This window comes from Peromyscus leucopus, chromosome 13 (genome assembly GCF_004664715.2).
Source record: "Peromyscus leucopus breed LL Stock chromosome 13, UCI_PerLeu_2.1, whole genome shotgun sequence".
Classification (NCBI taxonomy): domain Eukaryota; kingdom Metazoa; phylum Chordata; class Mammalia; order Rodentia; family Cricetidae; genus Peromyscus; species Peromyscus leucopus.
In genome coordinates this window covers 3,162,624-3,190,446 of record NC_051074.1, presented here as the reverse complement: position 1 = coordinate 3,190,446, position 27,823 = coordinate 3,162,624, and the positions used below count along the sequence as shown (strand labels likewise).

Below are 27,823 nucleotides of genomic sequence, written 5' to 3'. Positions count from 1 at the left end.
CGAGGCTAGCCTGGTCTACAAAGCAAGTTCCAGGACAGCCTAATTATAAAAAGTGATCAAAAGCCTTAAGCATTTGACAGAAACACCATTCGAATAGGCAATTAAGATGGTCAGCATTCGAAAAAATAGAAATGCATACTTTAACAAAATATCACATTTAGCCAGAATGACTAAAATTAAAAAGACTTATGGCAAACACCCAGTGTTAACAAGAACAAACACCAACTAGAACATTCCTACAGAGTGGGTAAAAGCCTCAGTTCTACAATCACTTTGGAAAACTGGCGATATCTACTACTATTGACCATATGTTAATCTACAAGATTAACAACTTTTTCCCCTAAAATCTATGCAACATGTCCACAAAAGGAAGCATACAAGAATGCTCACTTCAGAATGTTTCCCTGTCAATGATAAAACTCAGATGTCCATCAATTTCAGAAGATATTAACTCTGGTTTATACATACAACTTACCAACTGAAAAAAATGGTACAAACACAAAAATACTGATTAACAAGAAAGCCAGACATATATTATACACACAGTATAATCACATTTAAGTGAAATCTACATACAAATTCAAATACAGACAAAATATCTAGGAGCCATAAAACCAAGAGAGTGGTTGATTACCTCCAGATATGAGGATTCGGTACTGATTGGGGAAAGACCATAATGAGTGCTGGAAATGTTTTACATCTTGATTTGAGTGACATTGATGGATATATATATATATATATATATATATATATATATATATATATGGCACAGCTCAGTAACAAAGATAACTCAGGATTTAAAAAATGTAACATGAGGGAAAAACCCTCATCCTTTAAGTCAGTGGTTCTCAATCTTCCGAGTGCTTCATGCTGTAGTGACCCTCAAACCATAGAATTATTTTCATTGCTAATTCATAACTGTAATTTTGCCACTGTTGGAAATAGAGGTTTGCCAAAGGGCTGTGACGCACAGGTTGAGAACCACTGCTTTAAGTTAAAATGCCATTTCCACTTCATCAGCACCTCTAAGGTGTTCTCCACTTTATCTTAACCTAACGGCCAAGCAGTAACGCTCTAATGTCTTTTCTTTTGTGCCACTTATCAACTCCATCTTGAATCTCCTTATCTCCCTTCCAAATGATAGTGACGTACCTTTCCCTTAACTCAGTACCTGAACCAAAAAAAAAAGAAAAAGAAAGTTTGCTGAATTACTTGAAAGGAAAAAAAAAATGGGTGGGTGTTCAAATGGGTATAATAGGAACAGGAATGGGAAAGCCTACAGAAGGACATGGGCGTCTTTAAAGAAACGGAGGGTTAAAACAACTTTCCCTACTTTCTCGGAAAATTATATTAAATGTCAAATTGAATGGCAAAAAATCAAATCAAAATAGCAAGACGTATTTAGACTGAGAATATCACACTCTCACACTATAGCTCCTTTCAGGAAATCCACCAAATAAATACTTACCTATTCTGAGTGTTTCAACACTAGTTGGGAAAACCGTTCATTAAGGGGAAAAACAATCACATTGTCATGCTGCTAAAAATATCGCCTACCCAGTGTAGTGCAAAGAGACTAGACTACAGGTCAGTAAACTTCAAGCCAAATTCTAACTTTCTCAACTTGCTGTGATCTGGGGCCAGTCTGCCTCTCCGGTCCTCAATTTCTTCATATTTAAAAAATTAAAGATTAAAAAGTGATCGGGTTGGCAAACTCTTTTAAGTCTTCCTATACTGACATTGAGTATACAATCCTTATCTCTCCCAGTCCGAAGCAGAAACACAACATAAACCCTGCAAAACAAGTAAAAATGCACCTCGGACTAATAAACTAGCACTATTTGAGGAAGTCATTTTGTTCTAATATCGTCCAAGGCTTAATCTGTGGTTTGTTAGTTGTTTGCAGTCTTACCATGGTTTGCAGACTTCTGAGTTCCTTGTAAACAGAAGTTAACTGTCGGTGGGCTGTCATGTCTCCAGGGAGAAAAAGGACCTTCCAGCCGGGTTTCAAGAAACCAACCGGATTCAGAAAGCAACCCTACAGAAGGATTCCAAATTTGCGCACACTGCGCGGCACACTGGAGCCTAAGTTAGAAAGACCGAGCGCAGATTGTACTGGGATTTGTAGTCCCTGGCTTCTAGCGGCGAGCTGGGATAGCCTACTCCCTGGGAGACTGGGAAATGTAGTTTCTGCCACCTTGCACAGAGCAGCCTGCCATAGTCTCAGACCGCCAGTGCACCCGGCGACCGGAGTAGGTGCCTCAAGCTTCTGAGGGTTTCAAGCCACCGCTCCGCTGGGACAAACTCTAGGCAACAACACGAACAAAATTCTGTCCTCCGGGACTCCTCCGGGAGGGCCTTTCCCACTGACGCTCTCCGTCCCCGAGCGAAGCCGCTGAGCGTTGCTATTGGCTACTCGGAATGCCAATCGCCGAGGCTGGCTTGCCATTGGTTTCAGGGCGGGAGCTCCACGACTAGAGGGAAGGAGAAGGGATCAGGAGCGGGAGCCGAGGGGAGGGAGAGGCCGGTTCGGGTCTGGCCGCCGCCGCTGCTTGCCTGAGGTGTCCGGCCGGGCAGCAGCTCCGTCTCGGTTCCTGGGTACCGTCTGCGAGGCCCCGCCGAGCCAGCGTGGGAGGGCCGCAGGCGGCAGGCGCCGCATCATGTCAGCCAAGGACGAGCGGGCCAGGGATATCCTGAGAGGCTTCAAACTGTATCCGCCCGGGAGCAGGGGCGGGGCCGGGCGGGCTGGGGAGGAGGCCGTGGCTCCGGGGAGCCGGGCCGCGGCCGGGGGCGCCCGGTGGGCACCGCGGCCACCTCGCCTGCGAGAGGGGGCAGGAGAGGAACGGCGTGCCGAGCCCCCCGGGAGGGACTGCGAACGGGAGGCGGGCACAGGGGCGCCCTGAGGGAGGAAGGGGACGTTGACGGAGCCCCGGGGGACGGAGGCGGAGGAGCCCTGGGACCTGGCTGCGAGCGGTGTCCGCCCCGAAAACCGGTGTCCTGGGGGCTCGCCGGGGCCGGGAGGCTGGCAGGGGGCTGCGGTCCGCATGCCGAGGCCGAGGGGGTGCGGCGGGCTGGCCTCCGAGCCGGCCGCGGAGCATCTTTGGCGGGAAGCCCATAAGGGAGCAGGGGAAAGGGACGCCAAGCAAGTGACCTTGTGTGAGATAACTGTACATGCTCCTGGGTACCCCATCTCACTCCACACACGCCCACCCAACCACCACCAACCCCCGTCTGGTTTCCACAACTTCTCTTCCTCACTTGTGGCTTCTTCTAGGGCTGGAGTTAGGGCTGGAGTGGTGGAGACGGCGGGGGAAGGAGAAATCCAAGCCCGACCCCACCTTAACACTTTCTTGGCCTTTGAAGCATTGGAGGGTCACTTTTCTCCTCAGCCACTCAAGTTCTCTTTCCAGCAAGATGAGGACCATGAGCATGTGTGAGAGATACCTTGAGGTACTTTGAACTGACTCCTGGCAAAACTGTCTTTGTTCCTTGGCATGCTGTGTTTAATGTATTATGGTGGGGCTGTTCACAATTCCTTGTGTTGAGGACACGGTACAATGTAAGAAATGATTGCCTCCATGGACATAGTGTTGAATGCCTATTGTATCTCCCAGTCCTTGGGAGATACAAGCAAGAGGATCAGAAATTCAGGTCATCCTCAGCTTCATAGAGAGTTCAAGGCCGGCCTGAGTTGCGGAAGACCCTCCTTCATAAAGGGAAAAAGTGGGGAGGCAGGGAAAGGAAAGAAACAGTTGCCTCAGGCCTGTTGTGGTGTGACCATTGTAACCTCTCTATAGTAAGGAAGGTTTGCAGGGTTTGTTCTGTTTTGGAGACAGTGTCACACTGTGTACCTCTGGCTCACCTCAGATAGAGATCCACCTGCCTTTGTCTCCAAAGTGCTGGAAGTACTAGGATTCAGAACGTGGATGAAATGTGTTCCGGTTTTACATTCTGTTGGCCTTAATTTCTGCTTACACCCCTTCCATACAGTATGGACGATTCCTAAGTTCCTCCCTCAGTGAAATGTAGCCATGGCTTACTGAGCTCCTTCCTCCCCTGGAGGTTAGGAAAGCACTGTTCTCTGAGCAGCCTGTGGTTGTGAAGACAGGACCCTGTTTCACCTCTTCCAATATTTAATTGCTTTGTTATAGTCAGAAACCAAGGGTGGCCGGGCATGGTGGCGCACACCTTTGATCCCAGCACTCAGGAAGCAGAGGCAGGCGGATCTCTGTGAGTTCAAGGCCAGCCTGATCTACAGAGAGAGTTCCAGGAGGACAGCCAGGGCTACACAGAGAACCCCTGTCTCGAAAAACCAAAACTGGGGGGTGGGGGGCAGAAAAAGAAACCAAGGGTTACAGTAAAGTTTAGAGTGCTTAGCAAGGCATGATAGACCATGCTTATAATCCCAGCACTTGATGACCGGAGCAGGAAACTGTCTTGAGTTCAAGACCAGTCTAGGCTATAGAGTGAAACCCTAAATCCAAAAAACAAAAAGGACCAAAACCCACCACAGTCTTAAAAGGGGTGGAGGGGTGGACTGGAAGTATAAACAAGGCCTCGGGGTTCTGTAGTACCAGGGAGAAAAAAACAACACAGGAAGTTCTGGGTGCAGAAATGGAAACTCCTCGAGTGAAAACAAATCTACTGAGGTTTTGTTGGTTTGGTTTTAAGGGCAAGCAAGCAGTGTGTATTGAGAAGAAAAGAAACAGCTCCCTGCAGCTGGGAGGGGACTGGGAAATGAGTTGCCCCTGCTGTGCTTCTTAAAAACAGAAGGCTGCATCTCCTTACATATTGCCATTCATGATGCACGTTCAGTGTTTTTACAGAGTGAAGTTTAGTAACAGACTTTTTTATAGCTTCATGTACGATTCTGTTTGTCTTTATAATGGACCGCCTAAGCAGATATGGATGACTAAAGTGTTAGAAAAGCTATAACATGGCCTTTATTTTTCCTTTAAATAATTTATATTATTAATGTGTATGCTGTGGATAATAAACCATAGGCTGTGGGGAATTAAATTCCAGAAGCAATGCTTTTGTCAGATTATAATTAGCACTGCTAAAAACAAATGTTTGGAATAAATGAATATAGCAGAAAAGCTTACACATTGTCACCTTTACTCTTGACATGGACCTGTTGAGAAAAAGGCTAAAGGGCAGATATAGAAAAGACTTAAAGCCTTGTGTGATGGCACATCCCTTTAGTCCCAGGACTCAGGAGGAAAAGACAGGCAGATCTCTGTGAGTTTGAGGCCAGCCTGGTCTACAGAGCAAGTTCTAGGACAGCCAAGGCTACACAGAGAAACTTTGTCTTGAAAAACCAAAAATAAAAGAGAAGAGAAGAGGAGTGAATTGGCTAGTGTGCTTCGGAAACAGGCTTTCAGGGGAAGCTTGACCTGAGCTGATTAAATCATAAAACAAAGGGAAGCAGCCACATAGAAGTTACTAATAGGTTTTCTGTAGCACGATAATAGATCTCTCTGCCAACACAGTAAGCTAGATCAAGCCGAACTGAAAAAGTATAACAACAGGTTTATTTGAGCAAAGCAACTTCCTGGTGAGCTCTCCAGTCCCAGAGATGGAGGCCGGAGAAGCCACACGCCTGAACTAAAGCAGGGAGATTATATAGCAGTAGGTGAGGGATGATGATTTGTCCTCCACAGGCTGGGTTTGTGCCCAAGTATGGTTAAAAACTGAATGTGTAGGTGGGGGACTTAGGCTGCAGGCAACTTCAGGAGAGGAGCTGCTGTGACCACCGAGAATGTAGAGCTGGGCTTTTTGGTGCCTTCCCTTTGTTCAGAGACTCTCTGAGTGGGCAGAGTTTGGAGAGATGGGAATGGGTCTTCTCAGACTCTGCAGGAGCAAGCTGGAGGTTCCAGCCAAACAATCAGCATGGGAGGGATGAAGTGGGCATCCTCTGGTGTCCTTTGTTGACATTTGGAAGTGAAGAGAAGGAAAATGGGGCTGGAGATTAGCTAGCAGTTAAGAACTTAAGGATGTTAATTGTTCTTTTAAAGGCCTGGATTTGATTACTAGCACCCACACCAGGCGGTTGGCAACTTACTGTAGCTGAATTCCAGGGGATCTGACATCCTCTTACTTCCTGGGGCACCTGCACACATGTGGCACACAGAAATTCATGTAGGCACACATACACATAATTAGTAAGTCTTTGTAAGAGAGAGAAAGAAAACAATAACTGTATGGTTTACCTGCTCTCTTTTTTGTTTGTTTGTTTGGTTTGGTTTTGGTTTTCAAGACAAAAATATACAAAGTATACTTATACTTTGGTTGTCTCTCACTGCCCTGGAACTCTGTCTGTAGACCAGGCTGGCCTCAAACTCACAGATCTGCCTGCCTCTGATGCCACCACATTCCACCCAGGCTTCTACTGTCATTTTTTAAAAAATAATTTTATGTTAGAAACAACTTGATCACTCGACACCTTTTGTTGGAATTTTTTTCTGAACTGTTTTCAGATTGTTTCTGAAAAAGGTTTTGTGCTTACTACTTGTCTTATTACTTTTCTGTTGCTGTGATGAGACACTATGACCAGTGGAGCTTAGAGAAGAAAGGGTGTTGAGCTTACAGTTTCAGAGGGTCAGAGAGTGCAGGTAGTCAGGCATGGTGCTGGAGTTCACATCTGATCCACAAATACTAGGCAGAGAGAGCTAGCTGGGAAGGTTGAAGGTTTTTGAAACCCCAAAGCCCACTCCCAGTAATACACTTCTAACAAGACCACTCCTCCTAGTCCTCCCCAAACAGTTCCACAAACTAGTGAGTGACCAAACATTCAAATATATGAGCTAGCTTCTGGAGGCTATTCTCATTCAAAATGCCACATTACTATTTAAAAAAAAAAAAAATTATATTCTCCCACCAAGAGTACTCAGTTTTGCACATTGACTTGTTTGCTTGTTTTTTTTATTGAAAATCTTGTTTCATTTTAAAAGAAAAATGTATCTTTTTAAAATTTGTATTCTTGCATCTCCAGCTCTCTAGAAAAATAATGTGCCATAGTGGTTAAGTGCTAGGTGGTAGTGGCACATAACTTTAACCCCGGTGCTTAGGAGGCGAAGGCAGGCAGATCTCTGAGTTGAGGCCAGCTTAGTTTACCTGATTTATATAGCAAATTCTAGGCACCATCTCAGAAAAAGGCAGAGGAAAGCTATACTGAACTGAGGAGCTGCACTGCCCGCCTTGGGATTCTAGTCCTGTTTTCCTGAGCAGTTTCACCCCAGTCTTCTTAGGTAGGAAGTAGGACTAACATCAGTATCTGTCTTAGGTCTGTAGTGACGTGAAATGAATTGATAGCTAAACTTGTGGAAAGGTGCCTAATATACACTGAGCCTTACGTCCTGGCAGTGTTTTTAGCAATGAAGCTGCAAACGTTTTCAATTTTCTTCTCCGAACTATTCGTTAGTTTACCTATTTTACTATGGTTTGTTTTCTTGCCACTTTCTGATGTTGTTTATATTTTTTCATATTAGCCTTTTGCCTAATGTATCTATTTAAGTATTTTGTAATAGTATACTGTTCAAATCCTTTTCTGTGATTTTGGTTTTGGGTTTTTGTTTCTGCAACACTAGGGATAGACCTAAGGTTGAATCACATGCTTGGCAAGCACTCTGCCATTTAAGGATATCCCAGCTCATTTATTTATACTGTGTATAGAATACGTAGTAGTCACATTCCTCCCCACCTTCTCTTTTCTTCCTCCCATTCCCATCAAGTCTCATCAAGTTGCTTTGTGACTGACTCACTGGGTATAACCGGGGTCGTCCAGTGGGCATGGTTGTGGAGCCCTCCACTGGTCCACTGGTGTGTGAGTAATTCATCAGTGGCTCCAGCACTGAAAACAGTAACTTCTTCCCCAACAGCCCATTGTATCTCCCTAAATTTTTTTTTTTGGAATTTTTACTTAGAGACAAAGTCACATGAAGTTGCCCAGACTGACCTTGAACTCATTCTGTAGCCCCAGCAAGTCTTGAACTAGTAATCTTTGTTCCTCAGCCTCCTGGAAACTGGGGTGCCAGGCCTGTGCCACCGTGTCTGGCTTATCTCCTTTTTGTTGGTTGAACGGAATTCTTTTAAAGTATTTTTTAAAATGTATCTATACTTTCCATTTGGCTTTTGCACTTTTGTCTTATTTAGGAAGATCTCCCTCATACTCTGGTTCAGCTCATAAAAATACTTTACCTGTAGAGAGGGACAGTTGAATCATAACACAATGCTTGTGGCTTTACAGAGGTGCTGGTGATCTCTCTTATCCTAAGATTAATCAAATGACCTGTTTTCTCGTTTTCAGTACTTAACCCTTTAGCTACCTAAAGCGTACTTATGCTTACAGTGTGTGGTGAGATAAGCTGTCTGGAAAGCCAGCTCTCCAGTGCTGTCTACTGACTGCTTAGACCACCCCTCCTCCATTGTTTTGGAACACTGTCTTTGTCAAATAACAGACTTCCATAAGACATGGGTTTACTTTTAGAATATTGTTTCATTGACTTATTTCTTGTTCCATGCATACCTCCGTGCTTGGGTAATCACCTAGTTTCACGATATGGTTTAATATAGTTTCAGTGGGCTTGTCATGACATGAGTGTGTATCTATAAAGTCATAAATATTTGTGTCCCTTTTATTCATACAAAGCTTTGCTCATATGTCCACTATAGATATTCAGTAAGCATAAATAATATTGCAAAACTCAGCTGTAACTGAGAGAATTCATGGAAGGTTTCATATTTGTTATGTTACATGAAAAATAAAGTACTTACCAGGATTTCATTTTCTTAGTATCTCTATCCCACCCCATCTTACCTGTTTTCAGCTCATACAATACACATTAAGAGTCTTCTATTTTTTTGTTTGTTAAAAGAATAACATTTCCTAATTGTAAGTGAAAATTACGAATAAAATATTTTGGGGGCAAATGTGATTCTTCTGCATAGATTTTGGATTTGATTGTTTTAAACAGCTGATAGGTTATGAATCCCACATTCCCCATTTATTACATCTAACAAAGGTCTGTTGGGTGGCTGTTATACACAGGGTACTCAACACTTGAAGGCTACAAAATGAATGATTTCCTCCTTTATTTCTGTTTAGAAGGGGTATTTTTAACATGATTTTACTAGCTAAGCCTGGTGGTTCAAGCCTGTAATCCCAGCTACTCAGAGACTAAGAGAGAAGCATTGAAAGTTCAAGGCCTTCCAGGGCAACTTGGTCTCAAAGTAAAAGTTTAAAATAAAATAAAAAAGAGGACAGTAAAAGCATACTCACCTATGTTCAATCTTTAATACCGAAAAAAAAATTTTAAATATTGTCTTATTTTGCTGTTACATTTTATCACAGTATTTTAATATATTTAGTGTAGTTTACTAATGTGACTAATGTTTACTGTTACTTGCTTTTGTAAAACTTAGAGAATTAGCCAGGTGGTGGTGTCTCATGCCTTTAATCCCAGCACTAGGGAGGTTAGAGGCATGTAAATTTCTGTGAGTTCGAGGCCAGCCTGGTCTACAGAGTGAGTTCCAGGACAGCCAGGGCTACACAGTGAAACCCTGTCTCGAAAGAGGAAAAAAAAAAAAACTTAGAGAATTGTTTTGAAATGTTTTTACTCAAGTTTATCATGTTCATAATTTCCAAAGATAGGTACTGTCAATTGCTTTCAATGATATCATAGTGCTTTTTTGTTTGAGACAGGGTCTGTGTTGTCTAGGCTAGTCCTAACATAAGACATCACTCCCTCTTAAGCATCCCAAGCTGAAACTACAGCCTAGTTCACCATAGTACTCTTAAACTACTAGGTTTCTCATATGGCTTCTATATTATTTTACCTATTTGAGTAATGTTTTTCATTGGCATAAACGAGTTTCATAAATGAATATGGAGGGAGGCAGTGAGATGGCTCAGTGCTGCCAAGCCAGAGTTTTTAAAGTTGTTTTTTTTTTTTTAATATAAGGAAAAAGACTGTCAGAAAAGATTATGTTTTATGATTTTATTATCTTTAATCCACTGGATATTTGCTTTATTAGAATCTCTGTAGAAGTAATATAGAATTCTGTTTTTGTTTTGAGATAGGGTCTCTCTACACAGCCCTGGCTGTCCTGGAACTCACTATGTAGATCAGGCTGGCCTTGAACTCGTAGAGAGCCTCCCGCCTCTGCCTCATCTCTGCCTCCCAAGTGCTGAGATTAAAAGACCATGCCCAACTATGTAGTTTCTTTTTTTTAAGTTAATTATCTCCATTTATTAATACTCTAGATATTAATATAATGTTCAGATGGAATATGAATTAAGAAAATAAACATTTGACTCAGAGTAGAAAAAGAATGTATTGAATACTTCCCAGAAGAAAAAAAAACAATGAATAAATGAAGACATAATCAACTTTATTAAAACTGTCTTCTTATTGAACATTAACTCATTTTGAACAACTTTGGAGGGAGAGGAACACTACTTTGCTTTCTTGTGTGTGTGTTTGGAGCCTCTATAGAGAGTACTTAATAACTATCCAAATTGTGTGTGTAACTGCTATGCAAATAGAGCAGACTGTAAAATTGTAGGTTCAGACTTGCTACCTGAAGCCTTATGACTTTCAACTCATTATGCCCCAGTTTCCATAACTTGTATTCTCAGAGGATTGTTATAAGAATTAGATGAAATTTAAATATAACACAGTACCCAGCATATAGTAATAAATATTAACTACAGTTATTCAATCTATTAATAATTATTAATAATGAGAGTAGTGAACTGGGGCTGTAGCACAGTTAATAAATGTTTGCCTGGTGATCATGAAGCCCTGGGTTTGGTTTCCAGTACACAAAAGCCGGGCATGGTGGCACATGCCTATAAGTCGCCCCCCCCAACGGGGGCGGGGGGGGGGGGGAGGCAGGAGGACCAGAAGTTTAAGGTCATCATCCCAGCTATATATTGAATTCAAGGTCACCATGGGCTGCAAGAGACTCTATCTCAAAAAAGTAATAGTAATATTAGTGCTAATATGACTATAAAGCTACTTAGTCCTCTGAAATATAAGTAATGTCTATACTATGGTTATGCTTTGATCTGAGGAACTATAACCTTTCTCTTTTGGGTCTGAAGAAATAATTTAGTTAATGGGTGTTGTTTAAGAATGCCATTCTAGTTGATGGCAGATAGCTAAAATTTAAAAAAAAAAAAAAATTGATGCAGTTTGAACTTGTTCCCTTGCTTTTCTCTCAGAGTTTGGTCTTGAAGCCTCCGTGGCCTCTTATTACACTTTGGTCTTTGCTTCCAGGCAAAAACAGTTGTCTTGGGCTGGGTAGTATATCTCAGTGGTAAAGCATTTGCCTAGCCTGTATAAGGGCCTAGGTTCAACTCCTACCACCAAACAAAAATAGTCTGCATCTTCCATTTATTCACTAGGCTTCCTTACTAAGTATAGTATACTATTAGGTAGGTGTGGTAGCTCTCACCTCTAATCCTAACACTTGTGTGGCTGAGAATCGCTGCAAGTTCAAGCCAGCCTGGGCTACAGTGAGACAGTCTCAAAATAAAAATAAAAGCCAGGCATGGTGGCACACACCTTTAGTCCCAGCACTCAGAGGCAGAGGCAGGAGGATCTCATTAGCTCAAGGCCTGGTCTACATAGCAAGTCCCAAAAAGAAAAGAAATAGTAGAACATTTTATTTCTCTTTAATGTTAATATTGCCCATGTCAGTGTTGCCTATAATAATTGCCTAGTCCAGGTTTTAGAAATGATACTGACATTTATGATTTCCTAAAACGATTTTTTAAAAATCTGTCAAATTCTTGGAGAGCAACCAAAATATACTAGCCATACAACCAATGAACACTGACCACAGATTGTCTAATCGTGTGTTCCCTGTAGATTATGATGTACTCATACTTCCTCAGGTATTGTCTTAATTAGGATTTTTATTGCTATAATGAAACAGTGACCAAAAGCAATTTGGAGAGGAAAGGATTTATTTCACTTGAATTTCCTTTGAAAGAAGGCAGGGGAGGACCTGGAGACAGCAGCTGATGCAGAGGCCAGGGAGGGGTGCTGTTTACAGGCTTGCTCCTCGTGGCTTGCTCAACCTGCTTTCTTGTAGAACCCAGGACCACCAGCCCAGGGATAGCACCACCCACAATGGGCTGGGCCCGCCCACATCTATTACTGATTAAGAAAATGTTCTACAGGCCTGCATACAGCCTGAGCTTATGAAGACATTTTTCCAATTGTTGTTCCCTTCTCTCATGACTCCAGCTTATGTCAAGTTGACATAAAACTAGCTGGGACAGGCATGGACTCTGAGAAATTGTTAGTCACACTGAGTGGAATATAATTCCAGTCTATCTATTACTTAAGATTGTGCATGTGTGTTCAAGTGTACAGGTATACATGTGTGTGAACACAGGTAGAGGCCAGTCTGAGGAGCTGATCCTCAGACTTAGTCTACCTTATTTTGAGACAGGATCTGGAACTCACCAGTTGGCATATATTAGGTGGCCAGGAGCCACCTGTTTTCCTTCTTCTGGCACTTGGATTGCAAGCCTGTGCCACATGCCCAGCTTTTTTAAGTGGTTCTTACATGCTTGCCTGGCCAGCACTTTACCAGCTGCGCTATCTCCCCACCCCTGAGAATTCCACTCTTTAAATTACTTCTATTTTATGTATATGTGTGAGTGACTACATGTATATATGTGCACCATGTGCATACTGGTGCCCTCAGAGACCAGAAAAGGAGGTCCAGTCCCCTGAACCTGGAATTAGAGGCAGTTGTGAGCCACTTGATGTGGGTGCTGGGAACCAAGCCTGTACCCTCTGCAAGAGCAGCAGTGTTCTTAACTGCTGGGCCATCTCTCTAGTCCCCAGGTTCATCGCTCATTTGGGAATTATTCTTTTCTATTGTACGTATATCCTGTATATTGTTTTTAGTTTTTCTTCATCTCTCAAATTCAGGGTTTTTAATGATTAGTTGCCTGAAGGGGAAAAAAGATACTTCCCAGAAAGTATTTAAGTGGCAAATAGGTTTTTTTTTTAATATTTATTTTATTGTGTATGTGTATTTGCACACATACCTGAGTGTATGTGTAAGTACACCTAAATGTAGGAACCTGTGGAGGTCAGAGAGGATGTCAGACCCCCTGGAACTGGAGTTACAAGTAACTGTGAGCTGCCATGGTCCTCTGGAAGAGAGTAAACACTCTTAATCACTGAGCCATTTCTCCAGCTCTAAATGGGTATATTCTTGATTCCACATGTTTTTACATCTTAAACATTCTGTAGTAAAGAAATGACTACTCCATGGTATGCACTCACTCATAAGTGGATTCTAGATATAAAATAAAGAACAATCAGACCACGACCCATAGAACCATGGAGGCTATATATATATAGCATGGAGGTCTCTAGGATGACTGTGGCTTATAATAAATTTCAGTTTTACTCAATTATTGAAAAAAAATAGCCAAATGAATGGAAACACATGAACTATGAACCAAAGGCTGAGGGGCCCCCAACTGGATCAGGCCCTCTGAATAGGTGAGACAGTTGATTGGCTTGATCAGTTTGGGAGGCAACTAGGCAGTGGGACCAAGTCCTGTGCTCATTGCATGAGTTGGCTGTTTGAAACCTGGAGCTTATGCACGGACACTTGGCTCAGTCTGGGAGGAGGGGACTGGACCTGCCTGGACTGAGTCTACCAGGTTGATCGCAGTCCTCGGGGGAGGATTTGCCCCGGAGGAAGTGGGAATGGGGGGTGAGCTGGGGGTAAGGGGAGGGGGTGGGAGGGGGAGAATAGGGGAACCCGTGGCTGATATGTAGAACTGAATGGTAATGTAAAATAAAATAAAATAAAATAAAATAAAATAATTCTTAAATGAAAAAAAGCAATAAATAAATAATAAATAAATAAACCAGAAAAAAAAAAAAAAAGAAATGACTACTCACAGGAATACAATTAGCAGCTTGGATCATGATGATATATAGGAGGCTGTTACTCAGATCCAATAAGAACATTATGGGCCATTAGGTTTCACAGCAAAGTTACTCATAAAATGTGTCCCACAAGGAAGTAGTCTTCAGATGAGCAACCCAGACCATCTTATTTATGGGAAAGAAAATGCCTCACATGATCCCCTTGGACCTTGGCATAAATAAATGAGTGCATAGTGGTAGTATTTAGAAGACTACCTTGTAAATAGCTCAAGTTATCTCCACTTCACTCTGGAATCTTGTCTTTAAAAATCTATGAAAAGTATCAGATAAAAACTGTCTTGTGGGCAGTCATGGTGTGGCACACCTTTAATCCCAGCATTTGGGAGGCAGAGGCAGGTAGAGCTCTGAGTTAGAGGCTAGCCTGGTCTACAGAGCTAGTTTGAGGACAGCAGGGCTACACACAGAAACTTTGTCTCAAAAAACTCCAAAAATATAGGTTGAGATAAGAATATAACAGACCATAACCTTTTGTTTTGTTTTCTTGAGATAAGGTCTCACTATGTAGCCCTGGCTGGCCTGGAACTTGTTGTATAGACCAGATTGAATCAGCTTGATTACTAAGATTAGAAGCATGCGCTACCACACCTATGTTTTCTATAATTTCCTGATTTTTTTTTAATGTGGTAAGGACTAGAGTAATGGCTCAGTGGTTACAAGTACTGACTGCTCTTGCAGAGGACTTAGGTTCAGTTCCCAGCACCTACATGGTGGCTTACAACCATCTGTAACTCCAGTTCCTAGGAATCTGACATCTTCTTCTGACTTCCACAGGTACCAGGCAACACATGTGGTGTACATACATACATACATGCAAGTGAAATACTCATACATATAAAATTGTGTGTGTGTGTGTGTGTGTGTGTGTGTGTGTGTGTGTGTGTGTGTGTATTGGTTTTTAGAAACAGGGTTTCTCTGTGTAGCTTTGCGCCTTTCCTGGAACTCACTCTGTAGACCAGGCTGGCCTCGAACTCACAGAGATCCGCCTGGCTCTGCCTCCTGAGTGCTGGGATTAAAGGCATGCGCCACCACCGTCCAGCAATAGTATATTTTTAACTAGTAGGTTACAGATAATTCAGTTTGGGAAGCATGATTCTTGTCAAGTCATGCCTTGTGAAAGATTAAGGGAAAGGAATCTTAGCACTGTCATGGAACTAGAAGTGAGAAGTAAGCCTCAATTTCTCGTGAGCTGTCTTCTGCACTGAGTAAGTAGAGAAGGTCTTTGTGTAGCCACTTCCTGGATTCTGCTTCATTTGTTTACAACAGTTCTAAGTGGCATGTCTTCTGCTAAACCTAAGAAATGTAAAAATCATAAACACGTCTTCATGTCCAAAGATTTCTTAGCTGGGTGTGGTGTGCATTTGTGTGATATCAGCACTCCAGAGGTAAAGGCAAAATAAGGGGGCTGGAGAGATGGCTCAGTGGATAAGAGCACTGGCTGCTCTTCCAGAGGTCCTGAGTTCAATCCCCAGCAACCACATGGTGGCTCACAACCATCTGTAATGAGATCTGGTGCCCCTTCTGGCCTGCAGACATATATGCAGGCAGAACGCTGTATACATAATAAATAAATAAATCAAAAAAAAAAAAGGCAAATTAGTTAGGCAGAGTGGCATGCCCCTTTGATCCCAGCACTTGGGAGGCAGAGACAGGTAGATTTCTGTGAATTCAAGGCCAGCCTGATGACATAGAGAATTCCAGGACAGCCAGGGCTACATGGAAAAACCCTGTCCCAAAAAATAAGATGAAGTGATTGAGAAATATACTTAACATTAACCTCTGACCTCCTCGAGACTTGTATAAGGCAGATGGAAAGAATAACAATTAGGATACAGTGTGATAAGTGCAGAGCATTATCATAAGTGCAGTAGAAACTCAGAAGAATGATTACTTCTGGAGGCGTTGTGGAAGGCTTCAGAATTGTCATCTAAATAGAATCTTGAAAGATATGAGTAGGAGTTAAGGAGTTCAGTCTTTCAGATACTGGGGAGTAACAGCAGAATGATGGAATGAACAGTGGGAAGAGACTTGGAATTGAGCAAGGGAGCATAAAATCCAAAGTCCTTGGAGTGCTGAATTTCATTCAGTGAATATTTGACTGTACTGAGAGTCTGACAGCTTATCCATCGGTAGTGATCTTAAGAATACTATCTAAGGAAACAAGATTAACTATAACCTGCCAATAGTAGAAGATGGATAATAGAGGAAATAAAGTCAGCAAAAATACATTATTCAAGAAATCTGGTGACGGAAAATAAAGTTTAGGAAGTAGGTTGAATAAAGTTGTCCTGACTGGCGGGTGAGTATGCGTGAAGTTCAGTGGTAGAACACTAGAGTAGCATGCATGAAGCCAGGGATTCCCTCCTTGAAGAAATCAAGAGGATTCAATGAAAAGGGAGGTCCACTCTCAGCTGTCCAGTGTGTTCACCGTGTATTATCTGGAAGCACAGACGACGCTTTCTCCGTTTGACTCGCAGGGGTGTTATGAGATCATGCCATCCCACTCCAGAACCACAGCTCTTTAAATGTAGGGTGCCTCCTGTTGTCATATTAGACATTTATTCAACTTTGCTTTAAAGTTTAGAATTGCTTTTTACAAATTTTTAAGTTTCATGTTTTAGGAGCCAGAAAAGCCAGAGACTCTCTTACACAGTCTTAGACCTCTGAAAGCTTCTGTTCAACCTGGGAAGTAATTGTCTTTGTGAAAACAGAAGAACCACAAGATCATCTTTCACTTTCCACTTTTGTATTTCTGTATTTGTTTGTTTGTTTGTTTGTTTGTTTGTTTATTTGAGGGGTGAAGCAAAACTTTCCTAGACCAAGTGCTGAGTACAATTGTGAACCACCACACTCACCTCTCCTTTGAAAGATTTATTTATTTCATGAACATTGGTATTTTGCCTGTATGTATGTCAGTTGGATCCCCTAGAACTGGAGTTACAGATATTAGTTGTGAGCTGCCTTACGGGTGCTGGGAATTGAACCTGGGTCATCTGGAAGAACAGCCATTGTTCTTAACCACTGAGCCATCTCTCCAGCCCCTCTGTTTATCTTTTTTAACAGTTATAATTTAAGGAAATTGATTCCCTTCTCAGTACTGTAGCTCCTTTTTTTTTTTAAATTAGGTGAAGTTCAAGAATCCCTGAATATAGATTTTGATGGAATTCAATAACATATTTCTGTGCTTCCAAATAAGGTGAGAGGATAGTAACCTTTGGGGAGTATGCCCCTGAAAGGGGGCCTGCTGTCGTCTCTTCCATCAGGAGGTGCTGGATGCAAAGAAGGCAAAGTTAGTCTCTAAACACCTCTCAGATGTGTCTCTTCTGGCTTGCTTGTCTGAGGCCAGCTTCAGGGCCTTAACTGCAGATCAGTAGAATAGTGGACTCTAGAAAAAGAAAGGTTTGTTCTTTGTTTGACTTTGCTACTGAGAAGACTGTGTTATGTTTCAAGTGGTGATCTCTTTCTCATTACTAAATTACTTACCTGCACTGTTTCCCAGGCCAGTCTGGATTTTGATTGTCTCTTTTCCAAGCACAGTAGCGTTGCCAGAGGCAGAGTATTATTTCACAGTGATATCACCGATTGTTACTGAGTATTAAGTTTCAAAGATGCTGAAGCCTGGGTTCTCAGGGACCTTGTTATACTTTCTCATCATGTCTCCTATAAATGTGAACACTGCTGAGAAATTATTTAGAAAAAAATGGTTTAAATATGTGTCAATTAGCCGGGTATGGTGGTGGTGGCACACGCCTTTAGCCCCAGCACTTGGGAGGCAGAGGCAGGTAGATCCCTGTGAGTTCGAGGCCAGCCTAGTCTACAAATCAAGTTCTATAACAGCCAGGACAGTTACACAGAGAAACCCTGTCTCAGAAAATCAAAATAAATAAATATGTCAATTAGAATTGGCTTTTGAGAATGACCTAAAAGTTGGCCAGCAAGATAGCTCAGTAGTTTTTTGTTTTGGTTTTGGTTTTTCGATACAGGGTTTCTCTGTAGCTTTGGAGCCTGTCCTGGACTAGCTCTGTAGACCAGGCTAGCCTCAAACTCACAGAGATCCACCTGGCTCTGCCTACCAAGTGCTGGGCTTAAAGGCATGTGCCACCACCGCCTGGCTAGCTCAGTAGTTTAAAGCACTTGTTACCAAAGCCTAATCATCTGAGCTTGGTCCCCGTGTAGAGGAGGAAATATGAGTCCCACAGTTGTCCTCTAATTCCACCTCTGTTGTGTGTGCACATGCACAGACACAATGAATGAATGAATGAATGAATGAATGAATGAATGAATGAATATAACTTTCAACTTTTTTAGAAGTGGGGCTGGGGCCGGGCGGTCGTGGCACACGCCTCTAGTCCTAGTACTCGAGAGGCAGAAGCAGGCAGATCTCTGAGTTTGAGGCCAGCCTGGTCTACAGAGTGAGTTCCAGGACAGGCTCCAAAGCTACAGAGAAACCCTGTCTTGAAACTACCACCACCACCCCAAAAAAGAAGTGGGGCTGGGGCCTGGAGAGATGGCTCAGTGGCTTCTCTGCTAGAAGACCCAGGTTCAAGTCTCCGCCTCCACATGGTGGCTTTACTGCTCTCTGTGCCCCCTGTTCCAGATCATGTGACCCGTTTTCTGTCTTCTTCAGGTACCACACCAGGCACGCATGTGGTACACAGCATACATGCAGTTAGAATGCCGCTACACAAAATAATTTAAAAATAGAGTAAATCCTTAAAGAATATACTAAAGGGCCTGCCCTGTGTAGCAAACCCTAAGGCGGCAGCAGCATGAGGCACTGAGAGAGTAGGTTTGAAAACAAAGAAATGCAGGTGGAGAAAACATCCCCACCAGAAAGTAGAAAAGCGGAGCAAAGAAAAGCATCCCTATAAAGAAAATGCTCAGGATGCCGCCATAGAAGCCTCCTTGTTCACTGCCGGGCGGTGCAGCTGCCTCCACCCCAAAGGAATGAGCAGAAAGGTTTTCTTCAGGCCAGTGACCTTGGTGTGGAAGCTTTGCCTCACACTGCTTGGGTCTGCAGTGGTAGACATTAGCATATATCATTATATGCTTAGTCAGTGATTTTGCAAAAAAAAAAAAAAACCTGCTTCCCTTGAAATCACTCAGAGCCACATGCCCATATATAATTTACAAGTGCTCTGCCAAGTCATGAATTCAGGCCTAATGCAGAAAAGGCTTTAAGTTCTCATGTGTTTTACCTACAATTCAGCTGACTTATTTGGCTTTCTTTTTAGAGACAGTGAGTATTCAAGGACTTTTGGCTTTAAAAATTGTTTTAATTGTGTATATGTGCATGCACATGTGTGTGTAGGTACTCACAAAGGTCAGAGGCTCTTAGAACTAATAACTAGAGTTATAGGCAGTTGTGAGCTTCCTGCTTGGAATTGAACTCTGGTCCTCTGCAAAGCAGTATGCACTCATTTTTTTTTTTCTGTTTTTTTTTTTTTTTTTTTTTTTTTTTTTTCTTCGAGACAGGGTTTCTCTGCAAGCCCTGGCTGTCTTGGAACTCACTCTGGCTGGCCTGGAACTCACAGAGATTCACCTGCCTCCGCCTCCTGAGTGCTGGGACTAAAGGTGTGCGGTACCACCGCCCAGCTAAAGCAGTAAGTTGTCTCTCCCACCCCTCCTTAGTTAGTTGTTATGGCACACCAGTCTCACTTTTCCCTTCTACAACTTGCTGATCCCTGGGGGAGCTGCTGCCTGGTCTGCTTCTTAGACACTCTTTAGTAAGCTTTGCTTTCTGGTTGTTTACCAGAAGAGTTCCCGTCAACCATCTGACTTGCTCTCTGATGTTCACTTGTGGCTCAACACATATTTGAGTGTTATTGTGTTGAGTACTGAGAAGATGATAATAAACCTGGGTGGAATTTGATTTATAAACTTAGATATACACAGCACACACATACCTACTACAGTGCAGTAAAACAGTTGACCAGAGTCAGCAGATTGCTGGAACACCCCTCTGGAGAATGGAGTGTGTGGCGGAACCTGGGCTCACTGGTTCTTCGGTAAGACTGCGTTTTCTGCCTTGACTTCTCCAGCCCTGGTTTATAGCAGCCTCTTAACCTGCTGCCCTCCTGTCGCCTGTGATTTTCTGTTCCACACCGGTCTGCCAAACTGTCCTCTTTTTCACTGGCACTACCTCCCTATTGTTATTGTCTTGTCTGTTGTCTTTTTTTTTTTTTTTTTTTGGTTTTTTCGAGACAGGGTTTCTCTGTGTAGCTTTGCGCCTTTCCTGGAGCTCACTTGGTAGCCCAGGCTGGCCTCGAACTCACAGAGATCCGCCTGGCTCTGCCTCCCGAGTGCTGGGATTAAAGGCGTGCGCCACCACGCCCGGCGTCTGTTGTCTTTTTAACCTATGATTATTTGTTTAAAAAAAGTCAGGCATGGTGGTACATGCTTTTAATATCAGCACTTAGGAAACAGCTAGCTAAGCAAGCTCTGTGAGTTTGAGGCTAGCCTGGTCTACATAGTAAGTTCCAGAACAGCTAAGGCTGCATAGAGAAACTTGTCTCAAAAAATAAATGAATAAATAAAATTCCCTTGATGGCCAGCAGGTAAAGGAACTTGCTGCCAGTGTGCCAGCCTCAGCAGCCTGGGCCTACCTAGTGAATGGAGAGAACTGACTTTTGCAGATTGTCCTCTAATCTCCACACATACGCACACACACAAGCAAATAAATTTTAGTTAATATTCTCTCAACATACTTACAAAGCCTAAACTCCGTGTGTTCCTTAGATACTGCCGTAGGTTAGACTGACGTTGTCAAGAGCAGAAGTCTCAGTTTTCCTATTACCTAGAACAGTGCTACTTAAAACCATATTGCTAGAGGAGAATCTGCTTTTCTTTTTACTTCTTACCCTTCACAAGCTGATGTTTTTGTCAAATTATTAAAAAGGTAACATACAAGTAATGGTGAAAAGGGCTTTTAGAATCTCCAACTATTCTGCTAAGTCTCCATTAATTTTTTTCTTGGTTTTTCAAGACAGGGTTTCTCTGTGTAACTCTGGCTGTCCTGGAACTCACAGAGATCCTCCTGCATCTGCCTCCCAAGTGCTGGGATTAAAGGTGTGCCCCTCCAGCACCCGGCTCTATTAGTTTTTTTAATTACTGTTTTATTTATGTGTGGTTTTTTGCCTGCATATGTGTCTGTGAACCATGTGCATGCCTGGTGCCCACAGAGGCCTGAAGACATCAGATGCCCTAGAGTTACAATGCAAGAAAACAAGGCCCGGGGTAATCGGTGCACTGGAACAAACGCACTCTGGATAATGCAGTGAAGTTCTGAAGAAAGGCACTGAGCCCAGGCTCTGACATCTTCTCCATCCAGAGCACTGTCTGGTCCAGTGCTCCATTGACCCTGGCCACTTGTTTTTGTTTGTTTGTTTGTTTTTCAAGACAGAGTTTCTCCGTGTAGTTTTGGTGCCTGTCCTGGATCTCACTCTGTAGACCAGGCTGGCTCGAACCCACAGAGATCCACCTGGCTCTGCCTCCCAAATGCTGAGATTAAAGGTGTGCGCCACCACCGCCTGCCCTGGCCACTAGTTTAACTTCATGAAGATACAGATGGTTGTAAGACACCATGTGGGTGTTAGGAATCTTCTGGAAGAGCAGCCTGTGCTGTAAACTGTTTAGCCATCTCTCCAGCACCCAATTTTTAGATTTTTTTTAAAGATTTATTTCTATTTTCAGTTACATGTTCATGTATGTCTGAGTGTGGGTTTATACACATGTGTGTGGTACCCATGGAAGCTAGAAGAGGGCATTGAATCCCCTGGAGCTGGAGTTACAGGTAATTTTGAGCCAAATTCTGGTCCTCTGCAGGAGCAGCATGTGCTCTTAACCACGCAGCCATCTCTAGCCCCTCCATTCATTTTTTAAATACTTGACTTGTCTGCAATCCTCAAGATGCAACAGCAGAGGACTGCAGTGGGTTCAAGGTCAGACTGGTCAACATAGCAAGTTTCAGGCCGACCAGGTCTACATAGTAAGACCCTAAATCCAAAAAATAATAAACACATCATAAATTTGTGGCAAATGAATTCACAGATCAACACCAGTCTACCAACTGTATTCTGGGTACACAACTATGGAATCCCCAAACAGTTTGCACCTGATACATAGTAACATCACTGTCCATATTCTGGAAATGAATGTGTGAATGAGATGGACAGCATGATCACAGTAGATGACCAGGTAGGAGAGTGGAAATGTGGACTGAGAGGGAAATGATGGAGAAGGTGAAGGCTGGAGACGGCTATCCCACAGGAGACTTTTCTCATCATTCTTAACATCATCCCTTTGACTTTCTTAGCCAGACAGATAATATAGTCTATGCCTGTGTGGATTCCTGAGAAACAGTTTTGGCTTTGCAGTGCTGTGAGTGCAGAAAGAGCCCACTTGCTTATCTGAACTAGCTCTCTGTGGCAGACCTACGATTGGCCAGGCTTGGCTTCAGATACTGACCCCTCTTGGACCAGTACACCTCTCCATGTGTAAGATGACCCATTCTGCCAGATGCTTTCCTCCTGAGATTTCCTATCTCTTTATCTTCTCATAACAGTATCCAAATAGACTAAGAGGTCGTTTTTTTACCAAAATCTTCGTTACAAGCAAACCTCTATGTCAACTAAAGACATAGTTGACATAGTAATTTCAGGTTGTTTTACAACATTAAATCTTCAGTTTAAAAGTGAACTTGTAAGTTCTTGAATCCCCTTGAAATGAAATAAATTCATGGTCTTATTCAGTGTATAGAAAAGCAAGAAAACTACTATTTAAACACCAAACACAATAATACTCAAAGGAGATTGTTATTTTGAAATATTTAAACTCAAATATTTAAGTACAGCTTATAATAAGAAAGTTTTATTGCTGTGAGTAGAATTTTATTACCTGTGTGAATTTGTACAGCTTCAGTAATTTATTTCTTTTTTTTTTTTTTCAAAGATTTATTTATTACATATACAGTGTTCTTCCTGCATGTGTCCCTGCAGGCCAGAAGAGGGCACCAGTTGTCATTACAGATGGTTGTGAGCCACCATGTGGGTGCTGGGAATTGAACTCGGGACCTCTGGAAGAGCAGCCAGTGCTCTTAACCCCTGAGCCCTCTCTCCAGCCCCCAGTAATTTCATATTATTCTCTACTAAGCATATCCCAAAAGAATGACATCAGGAAGGGTAGAGAACCATCCCCATAGTATATTTAGGGGTCTGCTTGCATTTCTTACTTGGATCAATTTTTTTAGCTCTGGTGGCCTGTCTTCACCAAGAGACCCAGGACCCTGCAGCTGCCACTCTCTTCCCTGGAGTATTCAGTGTGGACAGACTCAGTGCCCCCTGTGCTGTTTTTGAGCTGCAGTCGATTCTGTACTATAGTTTCTCTCTGGGACCAATGGCATGCAGGAGAGCTGGTAGTGCCAGAGATGCTAAAGGCTTAGCCGCTGGAGTCAGGCAGTGAGAAGCCAGCTTTAGAGCTAATCTCCTGGGTTAGTTAACAAAGTGTTTATCTAGCGTGAGTGAAGCCGTGGGTCCAGTCCCCAGCACCACCTAAAACTGGGTGTTGTAGTTTCTGCCTATAATCAAAGCACTTAGGAGATAGGGCAAAGGGACCAGAAGTTCAAGTCCAGCCTGGGCTACGTGAGACTCTGCTACCAAAAGTAAATAATTACAACTTGACCACTAACTGGTTTGAAACCTTTGAACTTTCATCCTGGAACCAAAAGTAGCTCATCAAAATAGGGATAATAATAATCCTATTTCATAGGATTCTTATAAATATGGATAAAGCTTGTAGCATTTTAGCAACATAAAGTACCTATTAGCCATCGTTATATAGTCAATAGAAACTTGAAAGACATCTGTTTCTGCCAAGGATTCTTTTTTGGGGTTGTTTGTTTGTTTGGTTGGTTTTTGGTTTTTCGAGACAGGGTTTCTCTGATGCCAAGGATTCTTATCATCAAAGAAATGCACAGGATAGATCACCTGATAACAGAATTCCTTCTTTTTTTTTTTTTTCAGTTTCTTATGTTCATTAAAACAGAAATTTGCACTGAGCAGTGGTAGTACATGCCTTCAATCTCAGCACGCAGGAAGCAGAACAGCCTGGTCTACACAGGGAGTTCCAGGACAGCCAGGATGTTACACAGAGAAACCTTGTCTCCAAAATAAAAACAACAAAACAAAAAAAAAAAAAGAAATTTGCTTAGGTGTTGCCCATTTGATCAGGACTATTTAATAACATGTGCTAACCATGTCATGTAATTTCTCTGGATATTTTTTCAGGAAAGTTTTCTTAATTGTTTTAGAAATTGGGGGAAGCTGGGCAGTGGTAGCAACCGCCTTTAATCCCAGCACTCAAAGGCAGTTATCTCTCTGACTTTGAAGCCAGCCTAGTATATAGAGTGAGTTTCAGGACAGCCAGGACTACACAGAGAAACAGTCTTGAGGGGAAAAAAAGAGAAAAGAAATTAAAGGAATAATATCTTCTGGTACTTTCAAGCATTTTTATACCATTTGTTATTCTGTAAGTATGTGCTAAGCGTCCCTGGTTTCCGTGGAGAAGCCCAGGGAGTGGGCTCTTTTCCTCTTAGTTGCTGTAGTTTAGTCAAGCACGTCTAGAGGCTTAGAAATCACAGGAGGTCGTGTTGCCTGGACGCTGCCAAGGGACCCCGCACTTAAGCTTCTGGGTGTTCTCTGTGCACACAGAAGAGAAGAGGTTCAGTTTGTTGTTGGTTCCCAGAGCACTGCCTGGGGAGACTGGTACTCCTGGGTCTCTGTGTCCTCAGGAGGGAATGATGTTAGTCTAGCCCATCTTCAGCTTATTAACTAGCTGGACTGGTTCCTAGATACATTTCTGACAGGGAGTAGGTTCCTGCAGGCCTCTTACTAGTACTCCTCTATACCTTGCCAACTTGATAACCGAGGGCATGCTTTTTTCTATGTTTTTGGACATTTGATCATTTTCCCTCACTGCCCATCTCTCCTCTTCCCCATACCAGCTTGCCCTTCTTTTTATACACAAGTATAAAACCCACAGTGACTGCTCTCCATGCTCCCTCAGAACAATATGCCCTTCCAAACTTTTCTGACCCCTTAAAATCTTCCTTCCTAGAAACATCTTTTATTCCGTAGCCCCACTCCGTTCATCCACCATGACCTCTCTCCCTGTCTGGTGGGATGGACTTCAGTGACTGTAATGTTTCTTTCTGTTCATTAAGATAATTTTCCTTCCAGAACCACACAGCTACTCAGAATTTGGCTTCTGGGCTATTAGCTTTAGCCTCACTTGGGAACTGGTTGGAAATAAAGAATCACGGTTCCTAACTGAGACCCACTGAATCTGGTGATTCCTATGAACATAAGAGTTTAAGAAAGCCAGCCCTAGGGCTGGAGAGATGGCTCAGTGGTTAAGAGCACCAACTGCTCTTCCAGAGGTCCTGAGTTCAATTCCCAGCAACCACATGGTGGCTCACAACCACCTGTAATGAGAACTGGTGCCCTCTTCTGGCCTGCAGGGACACATGTAGGCAGAATACTGTATACATAATAAATAAATAAATCTTTAAAAAAAAGAAAGAAAGAAAGAAAGAAAGCCAGCCCTAGTGGAGCCCAATAACACACCTACGACCGCTCAGAAATATGAGGCAGGGGTATGGCAAGTTCAAGCCATCCTGGACAACTTAGGGAGATCCCTGTCTCAAAATCAACTGTGGATAAGGATAAAGAAAGGATAAGTGCTAGCTCAGTCAATGGTAGAATGCCTGTCTAGCAAACGGAGACTCTGAGATCAATCCCCAGTACTCAGGGATTTTAGCTCTACTGGAAATCACCTTTGCTCAGAGAGGGGAAAAACTACTGTCAACTAGTAGTTCCCAACCTGGCTTTCAGTGGAATCATATGGGGTATCTTAAATGTGTGTGTGTGTGTGTGTGTGTGTGTATTTATATTTATATACATACACATATATATTTGGTTTTGCTTTTTATTTTTCAAGATAGGGTTTCTCTGTGTAGCCCTGGCTGTACTGAACTCACTCTGTAGACTAGGCTGGTCTTGAACTCAGGGATCCACCTGCCTATGGTTCCAGTACTGGGACTAAAGGTATATGTATGCTACCACCCAGCTAATATTTACTTTTACTGTATGTGTATGTGCCTGGATGTGTAAGTGCAGGAGCCTGTTAAGGTCAGAAGAGGCATCAAACCAAGTCCTCTGCACGAGCAGTAGATTGTAAAAGCAGCCAGGGTTGAACCATTGATATTCATCAAAATTTTAAATATGTCCCACGTGACCAAGGCTGGCCTCAGACTTGCTATATAACCAGGGATGTTCTTGCAGTCCTGATTTCTACCTTAACTGCTGGAATTATAAGTATGCTATACCACATCCAACAAAAGTGTTTAGTTTGGAAGTTTTTCTTTTCTGTTGTTATTGTTTGCAGTACTAGGGATTGAACTTGGGTGTTGATGCTCTACCACTGAGCTCTATCCCCAGCCCAGGTGTTGTTGATGACCCTTAGGTTTTCACCTGTGTGTCATCAGGAGCACTGTGTTTCTAATTTTCCCTTCTAAGTCCTCAGTTTAGTTAGAATTGTGTTCAAGAACAGAAATATGTCATCATTTGAGTTCTCACATAGAAAGCTAGAAAATTCCAAGCTAGACATCATGAAAACCTTGACAGTTTGTGGTTGGCTGAACTGTGTGGTGATCCTCAAACATCAACACAGCTCAGTGATAGAGTGCTTGCCCAGCTTGCAGAGGGCTCTGACACTGAAAAAAAATTAAGGATAAGGGTTTGGCAAATCTTTAGAAATAAGTGTCAGCCTCAAAAACACTGATCTGCTGCCAGGTGTGGTGACACACACCTTTGATCCCAGCACTTAGGAGGCAGAGGGAGGCAGATCTCGGAGTTTGAGACCAATCTGGTCTGAAAATTGAGTTCCAAGACATCCGTGGCTACATAGAGAAACCTTGTCTTGAAAAGCCAAGATAAAAAAGAAAGAAAGGAAACAATGATCTACTTATAAAGCTATTTTGAGATAGCTTTATAGCTCAGTGGTAGAGTATATATAAGTCCTGGTTCCACACTTCTCAGAAATGTGCAGTTCCAGAAAATCGGTTTTATTGTGTGTACTTAAGCATGCATCGTGTATATTGTGAGGGCGTGTCACAGCACACTGTGACAGTCAGTTCTTTTTGCCTTTTCACATGGGTTCTCGGGGTCAAAGTCAGGTCATCAGACTTCTGCAGCAATCATCTTCACCCACGGAGCTTGCTCAGAGCTCTCCTGCAGAACATTAGGATGCTCCAGCCTTAGCCTCCTGAGGGTGTGGTCAACCACAGCTGGCAGCCTTAGCTCACTCGGTAGTTGAAGAAAAGTGTGAAAGGTTTTGAACATGTTCTCACTGTGTAGCTCAGACTGGCCTTAAATTCACAACAGTCGGGCCAGTCAGTAGTGGCGCACACCTTTAATCCCAGCACTCGGGAGGCAGAGGTAGGGGGATCTCTGAGTTCGAGGCCAGCCTGAGCTACAAAATGAGTTCCAGGAAAGGCGCAAAGCTACACAGAGAAACCCTATCTCGAAAACCAAAAAAAAAAAAAAAAAAAAAAAAAAAAAAATTGACAACAGTCCTCACCAGGCAGTGGTGGCACACGCCTTAATCATAGTATTTGGGAGGCAGGGGCAGGTGAATCTCTGAGTTGAGGCTAGCCTGGTCTATAGAACAAGTTATGGAACAGTCAAGCTACACAAAGAAATCCTGTCTTGAAAAACAAAAAACCAAAATTCACTACAGTCCTCTTGCCTCAGCCTCCCCAGTGCTGGGGTTACAGACAT

The 27,823-nt window shown here is 42.8% G+C and overlaps 2 protein-coding genes across 6 annotated transcripts in view; one reads left to right on the top strand and one right to left on the bottom strand.

Annotated features, from left to right (window-relative positions):
• The window catches only part of Cops7b (COP9 signalosome subunit 7B), a 30,443-nt gene extending 28,285 nt beyond the window's left edge, over positions 1–2,158 (bottom strand). For 2 of the 3 annotated variants that reach the window (XM_028876233.2, XM_028876234.2), the window contains exon 1: positions 1,913–2,158. Coding sequence is in view for 1 of the 3 variants with exons in the window: in XM_028876234.2 (XP_028732067.1) it covers positions 1,913–1,972 (60 nt within the window). In the remaining 2 variants the exon portion in view is untranslated. The remainder of the gene's footprint in view (positions 1–1,912) is intronic. The other variant, XM_037210048.1, reaches the window with a different exon arrangement.
• A 72-nt stretch (positions 2,159–2,230) lies between these two features.
• Positions 2,231–27,823, top strand: part of Pde6d (phosphodiesterase 6D) — a 44,193-nt gene continuing 18,600 nt past the window's right edge. For 2 of the 3 annotated variants that reach the window (XM_028876237.2, XM_037210051.1), the window contains exon 1: positions 2,231–2,710. In XM_028876237.2, coding sequence (XP_028732070.1) covers positions 2,661–2,710 — 50 coding nt within the window. In that variant the 5' untranslated portion in view covers positions 2,231–2,660. Of the gene's footprint in view, positions 2,711–3,063; positions 3,451–27,823 lie in introns of those variants that run through there. The other variant, XM_037210050.1, reaches the window with a different exon arrangement.